At 33.2% G+C, this 12,966-nt stretch overlaps 1 protein-coding gene and 1 long non-coding RNA gene across 2 annotated transcripts in view; one reads left to right on the forward strand and one right to left on the reverse strand.

Moving 5' to 3' along the window:
* LOC136840620 (cell adhesion molecule 3-like) overlaps positions 1-7,376 on the forward strand; it is a 196,968-nt gene extending 189,592 nt beyond the window's left edge. Inside the window, exons 6-7 of the mRNA XM_067107331.1 lie at positions 806-1,034; positions 5,886-7,376. Coding sequence (XP_066963432.1) covers positions 806-1,034; positions 5,886-5,965 — 309 coding nt within the window. The 3' untranslated portion in view covers positions 5,966-7,376. The remainder of the gene's footprint in view (positions 1-805; positions 1,035-5,885) is intronic.
* The window catches only part of LOC136840621 (uncharacterized), a 125,319-nt gene that overhangs the window by 82,064 nt on the left and 30,289 nt on the right, over positions 1-12,966 (reverse strand). The gene's annotated exons all lie outside the window — the stretch shown is intronic.

Consider the following 12,966-nt stretch of genomic DNA (forward strand, 5'->3'; position numbering starts at 1 on the left):
ATAATAAATGTAAACATATATATAAATAAATATATACTTATATGTGTATATATATTTATATATATTTATATATATGTATATATATAAGGTATATGTATATGTATGTATATTATAATAATAATAATAATAATATATGTATACATATATTATTATATATATATATATATATATATATGGTGTATGTATATACAGTATGTATGCATATATATGGTGTATATATACGTATATATATATATATGGTTTACTTATACAGTGTATGTATGTATTTATGTAACTATGTACGTATATTAAGTCTGATCTATTAATAGTGATTTTATGTACACATGTTCATTTGCTGTATTTACTATTTTTTCATTTCTTCACACACTCTGTGGAACTATTCTGTTGAAAAGGTGTTACACTTCATAGCCTTTTTCGGATTAATTCCATATGATAATATTTTCTGGCCTCTGGGAAAATTTCTTGAACACCTCATTCAAAACTACTACGTGGCTCGAAGTCTGAAATGTAGAAAAACATCATCTTAAACATCTTTCTTTAAATATTGAATCTGATTTACACAAAATATCCACATAATAATCATTAAGTGAAATGAAGCAGAGTGAACAAAAGTTTGCATATCCCTCAAAGAATTTGACTGGAAGGCAATACTGGCAAGATCCTTTACAAGTCAGTAAACGAAAACTCCCTAAAGTTACTGGCGAATGATACTCAGTAGGCAACCGTAGGCACAAATGTCTAGTGTGACTGATCTTTATTTCATCGCTTTATACTATCGAAGGTTTCACTGATTTTCTTGTTTCAGGCTGAACCGAACAACGTGAATGAGATCGACCGCATCGTCAATCCAGCTGAACTGGAGAGCGTCAGCAGCCAACTAACTCTGAGCGTAAAGCGACACCATTTCAAGGGGTCTACTATGTCCATCAAGTGCGTGGGCCGCCTAGCTGACCTCTACCAAAGGTCATCGCAGGTCATCATTAGGGAACCCTCCAGCCAATGGTTTATAAGTAGCGACCTCTACCACACATCAGGTAAGCTATGGAAACGGTACAAGGGCTACGTAAACTGAGGAATCCTAAAATACTGTTAGAATGGATGATGAGATCATAAACAAAATAAATTAGGAAATTATTTTGATGGGATATTTGGACTCTGAAATTATAATAAAAAAATATTATCTGATAAAGAAACAGAAAAGCTGAACTAAACAATGGGAAAGGCTACAAGTTTCACGATGATGAAGTCCTGCTAAATACGGCCTTTGCCCAGAAACGGCCTTGATCCCATCAGCTTAACATCCACGAGGATGAGGTTGCAGAACTTATTTTTAATATTCAACGTGCCAAATCAAAAAATGCCTGTGCATAAATCTCACAGTGCCCTTCATCTATAAGACGGTGTTCTAAGAATATTTTCAATATGTACCGAAAGTTTGGTGGATGAACTTAAGGGAAATCAGTTCAAATAACTGAAATTGGGAAACGCCTATCATGAAATTATGTAGAAATTTCGTACTGATGTAATAAACTAAGAAAATAAAAAAAGATTAAACAGGAGCACAAAAGCTAAACAAAACATATCACCATAACACTGTGAAATGTAAAGCAAATTAAGAAGTGTCTGGACCACTGGAAATGAGGACAGACTTCTGCTGTGTGTCATTACTGTATATACTGAAAAATTTAGGGAGCCATCAAGTAAAGGGAGATATTACAAAATGGACATTGTTATTGCTCGATCCAGATACTAGACACGAGAAGAAGATGGGGCTGAAAGTATGACTGCACAAAAAGGTTTCTAGTGTGTTGTCTCCCAAGTTTAGTAGATTCAATACATTTTATGTCGACGTAGTATCTTGGCGGATGAGAACAAGCTCTTAGCAACAGAGTGCCTGTTCCAAAGAATGGTATATCTGCTGACAGCAACAACTACAGGCCAATTTCCATTCTCAAAGTGCTCTTCAAAGTTGTAGAAAAACTTATCTTTAAATTCACTATATAAGTATGTGGCATCTAAAGGATTGTTTGCTGATAGTAAACAAGCATATAGGAAGCATTTAAGTACCTGCGATGTTCTTTTAAATTTGACAAGCCATATACAAGAGAACCTTGATAAGGGTTTGAGTGTAGAGTAATTCAAACAGATTTTAGTGCTACTTTCGATTTAGTAAATCAAGTGGCACTTAATTATAAACTTCAGAATCTTGGATTGAGTGGATATGTTTTCGTTTTACTTCAAGATTTCCTTACAGTTAGGCAGCCCCGAGTTGCTGTTGACGGGATCTTTAGTGAACCAAAACCTATTGTGTCCGGAGTTCCACAGGATGGTGTTCTTGGTCCACTGTTATTTTTAGCGTATAAAAGTGATATGGTTGTTGGCCTGGAAAACAAGATTGTTCAGTATGCCGATGATGCAACACTACTTGTGGATGTGGTAAAGTCTCCACTTATGAGGAATGAAGCTGCCCTTAGTCTCAATCGTGACATGGGCCGGACCAGTGAATGGTGTAGTCGGTAGGGTGTAAGGCTTAACTCCAGCTACTGTTGATTAGCAGATCTCGTACAGACTTTCCATCCCATCTTCCCCTCCAGGTGGATGGGATTTTGCTAAATGAGTCTGAAGCTTTAACTATTCTAAGTGTAACTTCTGACTCACAACTTACTTTTGAGAAATATCTGATGAAAGTTTCAGCAAATGCCGCACGAAAGTTTTGTATTGTTCCTAATGCCTCAAATATTTATAACAGTGATAAAATCAATGCCACCTGTTTTAAGTCATTCGTCCTTCCTTTGCTTGAATACTGTTCTCCAGTATGGATGTCTGCTTCTGCGAGAGATTTATTTCTTTAAGACAGAGCGGTTTGTGGTGGTAGATTTCTGTTTCCTAATATTAGCAGTTATGACTTGGACCATCGACGGATGGTCTCTTGTTTGTCACTTTTCCTACCAAGAGCACCCAGATTTGCTGAACAGCAGCACCAATATGCAGTAAATGTGCCTCGCTGTAGAACTACTCAGTTTCAGAGGTCCTTTATTCCTCACACAGTTGGACTGTGGAACAGTCTCCCTGAGGTTGTCGTGCAATTGGAACTTCAGAAGTCGAAGCGAAGTTGCAGTCCATTACTACCCTTATACTATTCTCCTTGCATTTTAATACATTTTATCTACTTATTGGTTTTTTCATTTTTTTTTAATAAGTGAGACCGTTTCTTTCTATATTTGCCTTTATCTCCTCTTACTTTTTCCTAATGACCACCATATTCTTTGGAAGTTGAATTTCAAGTCAATGGCCCCTGTGAGCTTGTTCCATATGAACAGGGTTCATCTCCTGAATAATAATAATAATAATAATAATAATAATAATAATAATAATAATAATAATAATAATAATAATAATAATAATAATAATAAAAAATAATATATTATTATTATTATTAATACAACTTTTACTCGGAGCATTATGAAATAAAAACTAGAATATATAACCTATCTCAGTAATCGAAAAAAACCGGAATGAAGGAAAGAAAAATAATCCGAGAATCTAGTTCACTGAAAAGAGGAGTTATCAAGATCCCTGAATTCTGGAGACAAACCTGTAAATTGAAATTAAGTTTTTAGACATAGACTGTGCGCCAATGCCATTTTTTTTTTTTTTTAGATCGAAAGCGGGTTGGGAAGCCCTAAGCCTTTCCATAGCAACACCTATTAAAAAAAGGGGAAAAACCACTGGGGGGTCACCTTGAAAAAGACGCAATGTTATGAGAACAAGGGAAACGGAAGCACGAAAAATGACAGCAAAAATTAGCGAAATGGAACGTAAATGATGTAACCGAAGATGAGCGTGTTTAGTGATAAGCAGATACTTTTAATGGCCGAACAGCGAAAATAAAGCAACTGGCTCTGGAAAAAAAACAATGTAAGAAAGACTGAGATTTTCAGGTCATGTATTAACACAACGCAGGTATTAAAAAAACAGAGAAGATGGGTCTGCCCTATATCTATTCTCAACTACATCGCAGTTTTCTTCCTTTCTCCTAAATTCCTACTGTTGTCTTTTTTTTATGGTTAAACGACTGCCTCTACTGTCTCCTGTTCAGCCGAAAGCGAGGAAGGAACTGCCTATTACAAGGGAACAAGGCTGACACAAAAGATTCGAGACTGTACAGAAGGTGACACATCAAAGAACAGTGGAAAAGGAACATCAAAAAGGAGCGACCCAAATTACTAATGAATGGAGTTGGAATTAAAAATAAATTGCACAGCAGAAATTCTGGTAAATATAAGCAACGAGGTTACAGTATACAAGGCACAAATTAGATGAAGGGAAAATACAGATACGTCAGTTTACAAGAAAATTCCCTTACGTCACCAGCTTACAAATTAAGGCAAATAAATCATGCACTTCACAACAAACGGGAAGAGCATAAAATAACTAACAGTACGGCTGACGACATCTTGCAACGAAATATTTGTACACAGAAAGCAGAGAACGGACAATGCTTTTCCTGTTGGTGAACGATATGGTTCTGTTGTTAATTAACATCAAAGTGCACTTAATAAATACAGGACATTACTACATACCTGAACATCAATATATCTAACATTTAAATTAATCATTTTGGCTAAATTGATGTTACACACTTGACATTCAGTGTTTGTTTTGCATGTAGGTATGAAGGACTTTTTTTTTTTTTTTAATAAATGGAGTCGGACAACCCTGAACATCGCAGCCCACCCCCCTTACGGGCTACTCTATGAGCAAGAGCCTGTGCCGGCATAAAGCCAGCTTAATCAAAAACAACACCCATCGCATGAATTTATAATGAATAATTAAAACACCCACAAATAACATGGAATTATAAGGACAAAATGCATACCTTTACGAACATCAACAAACATTAAAGTCAGACCAATCAAAATAAATATGTCGTATACACAAATGTTTGGTTATAAGTGCCTGATTAATTTAAACCTGACTTACATTGAAATACATAATTTAAAACCATAAAATTCACTTAGATTTAACAACGAAATAGATGTGTATAATCAAATACGATCATTTATATGATATATATATATATATATATATATATATATATATATATATATATATATATATATATATATATATATATATATATATATATATATATAATATGCGTGTATGTATGCATGTGATTACACACATACACATATATATGTACACACAATATGTATAAAATACACACACACACACACACACACATATATATATATATATATATATATATATATATATATATATATATATATATATATATATATATATATATATATATATATATATATATATATATATATATATATATATATATATATATATATATATATATATATATATATATATATATATATATATTTATATATATATATATATATATATATATACAACATGTATATAATCATATATATATATATGTAAACAGAATTCACAAATTTAATTAGCTGTAATAATGTAACAAATAGGTATAATCAAATACGCATATATATAAATCCATGCACACACAGTAAGTGTGTGTATATATATATATATATATATATATATATATATATATATATATATATATATATATATATATATATATATATATATATATATATGTATATATATATATATATATATATATATATATATATATATGTATATATATATATATATGTATATATATGCATATATATATGAAAATATATATATTATATATATATATATATATATATATATATATGTGTGTGTGTGTGTGTGTGTGTGTGTGTGTGTGTGTGGTCACGCGTGCGTAACTTCGCGTTTATGCGATTGTGCATATTATTTACAAATGGCAGACTGTAACATTTCTCGTTTTTCAGGTTGCACGGACTGCCTATCTTGTAGGTTGCTACAGCCTCTGCTTCTTCTACAGTTCCTCCTGTACTCTTGGATTATTTAGAGAAACTGATCTCCAACAAGACCTTCCTACAGACGTCTCACCACTTTCGGGAATTCTCTTGACCTCGTCTGTAGCGGCCGCTCTTCGTACTCTCTTCCCAACCCTCTCCCATTCGTCTCCCCCAAAAGCACTCTTCAGATTTTTTTTTATCTACAGCCCCTATTGTACTGTATGTATGTATGTATGTATGTATCCATGTATATATATACATACATATATATATTATTTAAGTGTATTTACTTTGATCATAATTACCTAACGTATGTTTTTATCTCTTGATTTATCACCTTAATATGTATTTCCATACAAGAAAAAAATTCTCGCTGAAAATGTGTACAAGCACACCGGGGAAATTTACCTTTGGCCACTGGCAATATATTCAAATCCTTTTTTAAACATACGAAAATGTATGGGAAATGCTTTTTGATTGGAAATGAGTATTACCTTTCTCATGGGAAACTGAAAATCCTATTCAACGATGTATACTGACAAATAACTAAACGAATCCATTTCCCGTGCATGGTTTTTGGTGGGTATCTGACAGTAAGCTGAATACATTTTAACTTCATGAGAACAGCAGACCTGGAACAATGACGGCCCTAACATGAAATCTTTTGTCAAGGAAAGCCTGTAAAAATAATAAATAAACTGAAAATTTATAACAAGTATAGACACGGAGGCAATACAAATATATTTACGGCTCATGGCAAATTCCTCGGTGTTTCGACTATTCATTGAACATCTGGAAAATAAGAGACCTGCAAAGCCAAAGAAGCTAAAACAAACACAGAGACGGAAACGGACACGTATATCTTTCATAGTCAAGTGTGCGCTCACTGGATAGTCTCTGGGCTACTCTACTTCTGTGCAAGATTATGTGCTACTCTATCTACGATACCAGTATATCCTTAAATTGCTAATATATATCCAAGTTACGAAAACAATAAGATAAGGATTGATCAATTATAGGATTAATTAATTATAGGAAGTCTGTGCTAACTGGAGGTCCTCACACTCAAGAACTGTTCTAACCACAGCAAAAGTGACATTATGAAACTTTTACTGGGTTCAGGCAAGTTCTCTTGGACTCAATATGGGTGGTGCATACTTAAAGGGAAGTGCGATAAACTGGCGAGGTCCGAAATCTGATGTCTTTATCATTCAAAAGTAAATGTTCCGATTTTTTTTTCAAAGAGGGGAAGGTTATTCCTCAAGAATTAGGCACAAGTGAGTCCAAAGGAAAGGCTGCTTCTTTATCACGCATCTGAGAGAAAACGTGGAAATCTCCACACCTAAATATCAATTCCAGACAAAAGTGTGACTCTATGCCACCTAAAGTGGCAATTAAATTAATTTTAGGCTAGAGAGCAGCACTGAAAATCTGTTAAGAGCAATAAACTGATATTCTAGATACGGATTATTCTTCTAGTACCATCCCTATCTTTTCAGGTGGTATCGTACCCCTTTTAATTACGAAGATTTTGTGATACTTCCTGAGAAAAATGCAATTCCTTTCACGTCTGTACCGTCACCTTCATGGCCAAATGGAGCTGCTCTCATATAAAATTTGTGGCAAATCGCTTAGACGGACAGCATACCAGTTCATTTTGTGCCAAAACACAAGTTTTGTTGTTATGACGGAAAAGCAAGTGCGGTCGAAGGGATATTGCAAAATAAGGTAATATCAAGCGCCAAAAGCTTACTTTTATTTAAAGAGAAGTCATACTAATTTTAACAGTTATGAACAATTCTGTTATGGGCTCATTAGTGCATTTACGGTTTGTCCAAAGGCAATAGAGCATACTTTTCAAAACTTGGATTTAATTACTGACTAACAGTTAGCCTTAACCACTTTCGGCTTGGATCATGCCGAGGAAATCTTAAATTCCCAACATGAATATACGGTGACTCAGATTTATTATATGTTAGGGAACAATTGACGGATGTAATTTACTATGAAATTTAGCCTTCATTTACGGAAGTAACGCGACGGTATTTCCCAAAATAAACAAATTGGTCATCTTTGATTAATCCATTTGGATTTCGAAGACGTACCCTTGTACTTTTAAGCATTACAAACTTGAAACACTTCAACATCAAGATGTCGCTTTCCATGCATTCTTGCATATCTTAGTCGAAAGCTAATAAGCATATATATATATATATATATATATATATATATATATATATATATATATATATATAATAAAATTTATATATAATCGGTCTGACAGTCAACATGCCAAATAAATAATTTTTTCCAGTGATACTTGCCTACACCGGAGTTGATGACTCATTCATAAGCCCTGTACCGTATGCACCGTAGGCTGTTACATACTGTGCTAGCGAGCACAATATTTCAGGCCTTCTGAATGGCAAAGTCATCACCATCTAAGCAATCATTTGTTTGGCGCAAACATGAAATGCAGTAAACAACTTATGCTAATACTATGAAAATTTAGAGTAAAGCAACATATTGTAAACGAATTTGATTAATACGACTGAAGGAAATCTAATTACGACGCGAACGAAACAAGACATTAGGAGTGAGAAAGCTGTCGAAGTTATAAAACAGAAAAGTTATAAATGAAGAAGACCGTATATTATCCAACAGATGTTCGTAACAGTAATTAAACAAAAGGTGGTTAGGGCCCATCTTAGCTACGACGGCAACAGACAAGCATTCCAATTCCGAAAATTCTGATAAAATCCATGTTAGCAGATTAAGAACAAACTGAACTTTCTAAGTAAAACTCAAGAAACGGTTCATCTTTCAATATATAATTAAATTAGACTCTACCCATTAACCGTCGAAAGTTGCTTCATATTTAGGCCTTTAAAATCGATGCAAATGTTCATAATATTCCCCCTTGGTGTGATACACATCATCATCAAAACAACAGCTACACTGTCCAAATAAAAGTATATAGAACCTAAACAATATAACTGGAAAGCAAAATACCCCCTATCTATCAGCAGAACGCACACACTTTCATTATTATTATTATTATTATTATTATTATTATTATTATTATTATTATCCTATATTTTGTGGGGAGATGAAAACTATTCATTTCAAAAGTCCTCAAGAAATTTCTCTTGGTGAAAAAAAACCTTCAATCTCAACCCGCCTTCGATTTCAACCCTTGCTAAACATTAAGTATGATGACACACATCTGAGGAGCTGCTCAATTTCTAGATTTTATCTCATGAACATCAAAGGTGGTCTGGTACTAAAGGAGTTTTGCTTGCATTTTGTGTGCGCCTTCTATGTTTCTATAGATGCAGTGAGCGTGTGTACATAAGAGTGATGGCAACTCGAATGCACATCCACATGTAAAGTTCATAAGTGCAGTGTGTGCATGTCTGAATATGGATGTGAGTGTACATGCTTATTTAACCATAACAGTTAAATACATAATACATACATACATTATATATATATATATATATATTATATATATATATATATATATATATATATATATATATATATATATATATATATATATATATATATGTGTGTGTGTAATATATATATACATATGTATATATGTATGTATATATACATACATATATGTATACATATATGTATGTGTATATATATATATATATATATATATATATATATATATATATATATATATATATATATATATATATATATAGATATATATATATACACACATACAGTATTTACATTTTTTCTTCACACACCCATATGTATATGCACACACTGTATTGTCTCTTCTCAGTTGAATATTATTTTAATAATCTATGATTAGAGTCTAACATCTTCTAAAACTGTTTTGTCTTCCCTTTCGCCATAAGAGAAGTAAATGAGCCATATTTTGAAACGTAGTCTTAGCAATCTTTGAAAGGAAGTTTTCAAGAAACAAGAACAAGGTTAATTGAGGGAAATCTGAATTTAACCAAGACGATATAGGTCGTACTAAACAAAAAAGAAATATTTCTGTACACATACACACAAACACAAAAACTATATACATTTTGGAATTTCTAAGGCAAATGAAAACTTTCCTTCAAAGAATATCTTCCAAAATATGACCTTCCATTTCTTGACCCACTTGCTTCAATCACGGGGAGTGTAAAACAAAGCCACGTGATCTTTAATAAAATTAAATAAAATTAATAAAACAAAAAACTGTAAATAGTGAAGAGAAATAACTTATCTACCAATGGATTCACCGCAGATGTTATTTTTTGTATTAGATGTCGCTTTATAAATGTGCAAATACTAGTAAAAAAATGTAAAAAAAAACATAACTATTGATGTTTCAAAGGCTTTTTAGCTGAAGGAAGCTTAGGAATACACCTTGGAAATATGGCTTATAAGCTTGAGAATACGATGATAAAATTTTTGAGTCATGTATCACTTCCACGTATTCATACACATAAATGCCTGTAAACACACAGTTAAAGCATCAATGTACACCATCAAATACATCAAAGAAAAATTTATATAAGTAATTTTACTATTTCTCTCTCTCTCTCTCTCTCTCTCTCTCTCTCTCTCTCTCTCTCTCTCTCTCTCTCTCTCATAAGCATTTAATTGCGATCATTTATGCCACCTCTCCCTCTCTCAGACAAATCCTAAACTGCACTGTAAAAAAGCACTCATTTGAAACCCTTACCTCTTTTCAGCAGTGATATTTTTACTTCGCAATCATCATAACCGATCGACGGCGCTAACCCAAATATTATATATAAATAAATAAATATATATATATATATGTATAAATATTACTTATCACATAGCGTTTTATGCTGAGAATAAAATCCTTGTATCATCACACCTGGGTGTCTGTGGCCATCATGTAAGTTTATAATAAACTGTACCATAGGAATAAATAAAGGTTTTCTTTGTATGGCATTGTCTTTTTAGAACAAAAAATCCTTTGTTAGATTTACCACATGACATTTGCGAGCTGTGAGAAATGATTAAAGTCAACTTTCCGGGTTTGTTAATCATACCTCTCATTCCGATGGAACTGCTTGTGTAATTAGGCCTCCTCGATCAGGCTCGTAGATGTGACCTATTCATCTGCATTTTGACGTGCTTTAATATAAATACTTGAAATCCCAGTTACTTATACATAATGTAGGTAATGTATACATACATTTGAAATTAGCTGCCCAGCGAAGTGGATGAAACAATGACCTTTGATGGAAAAGCTGGTCATCTGCTATTAACACGAATGTGAAAGAACTGTCAAGGAAAACTGCTTTGAGAATGTTGTTGCTAATGCAAACAATTACACACACACACACACACACACACACACATATATATATATATATATATATATATATATATATATATATATATATATATATATATATATATATACTGTACATATCTATATATCTATATATAGCTATATCTATCTATCTATATATACACACATCTATATATATACATATCTAACTATATATCTATCTATATCTATACATACATACATACATACACACATACGTATATAAAATATATATTACATATGAATATTTTACCCAAACACCATGACATTTTTATATTCACAAACGTCACGATACAAATTTCGTTTAATATCGAATTCCTTCAACCTCGGAAAATACGAGAGCGAATTTATAAGTGATAAGCAATCCGTCACTAGGCGGACTCGAATCACCGAATGCTTGGGGAACGACGAATCGTAGCCTCTCTGAATCGATATTCTACACTAGGCAATCAAGGGAGAGAGATGCGCTGATACCAATTCTGCCGTTAATAACGCCGGTCAAATTCAGATTTTGTACTAAGAATCTCCACCACGGAAGCTGATCGATAAGGTTGTAACCTTTGGTTAATAAAATAGGAATATTTGTTACTATTATATGAGTGACTTTTTATACTCACAAGTATTAGGCCACAGTAATACCTGAACTCTACAGGATTACGCAGCAAAGATTAGGCTATGTCAACGTCTCTCTCTTAACAGCCGAGTGGTCAGTGTCAAATCATCATTTCTAAGCGTAAGGCCCAGGTTCGAATCCTGGCCGGGGCACAAGCAATTCTTAAATATAATTCCCTTTGGGTTATGTTATTCCGAACGTATAATGAATTCGACATTAAATGATACGTGTGCAAGCAAAATTTGGAAGGCAAACGGATATTAGAAGTGAGGCAGGAGTGTTGAATGTGGACAAAAAAAGTTAAAACTGTTCGACTCCCGTGATTTGTCATGCCGAATGAAACAATAGCACGGCGAGAAGAGGTGATGTATTGCAGAAAAATTTAAAACTACACCACTTAACCCTTTGACTGCCATCGTTGCATTTTTGCAATATTGTTCAAAAAAACTTTTTCATACATCTCGGCGTGTTCGCTTGGACATAGCCAGTCAGTGTTACAGATTCAGGATCCTATGTAGCTGCTGCCATCTCGTGGCTGCAAGACGAAACAAAACGGTAAACAAAACAGCTACGTAGGCGGCCTTTAAATACTGGCCTTTAAATTAGACCTTTAAACGCACGTACGTTCAAATAAAGAGATGGTGTTTTGTTTATTCGTGTTTTCCTTTACAGACTTATTAGTAAATGGAAGAAAATACACCATGATTTATTGAACTAATGAAGTAATTTTAATATTACAAAGTAGGCAAGCTAACCTATGAAAAATGACCATAACCATCTGAACTATAATCATCATGATCTGAACTACTATATATGTTTTATAATATTAGCCTATAGCCTATAATATTATTGTGATTATGGCCATCAGCATTGTGGCATATTTTCACGTGAATTTTCAGAAATTTACAGCCTAACTTCCCATGCTTTCCAAGCCTAACCTCTCTGTGTGGGTGTACCTATTATGGATTAATTTGCCAGAAAAAATTTTTACCCTAATAGGTATTGCAGACTAGTGATAAATTTGTAAACTGTCGCAGCCTATGCTTTTTGTTTCGGTGAAAAAATAATACTGCATCCTTCCAGGAAATTTTAGATGCGGTATCTTTGCC

This window comes from Macrobrachium rosenbergii, chromosome 8 (genome assembly GCF_040412425.1).
Source record: "Macrobrachium rosenbergii isolate ZJJX-2024 chromosome 8, ASM4041242v1, whole genome shotgun sequence".
NCBI lineage: Eukaryota > Metazoa > Arthropoda > Malacostraca > Decapoda > Palaemonidae > Macrobrachium > Macrobrachium rosenbergii.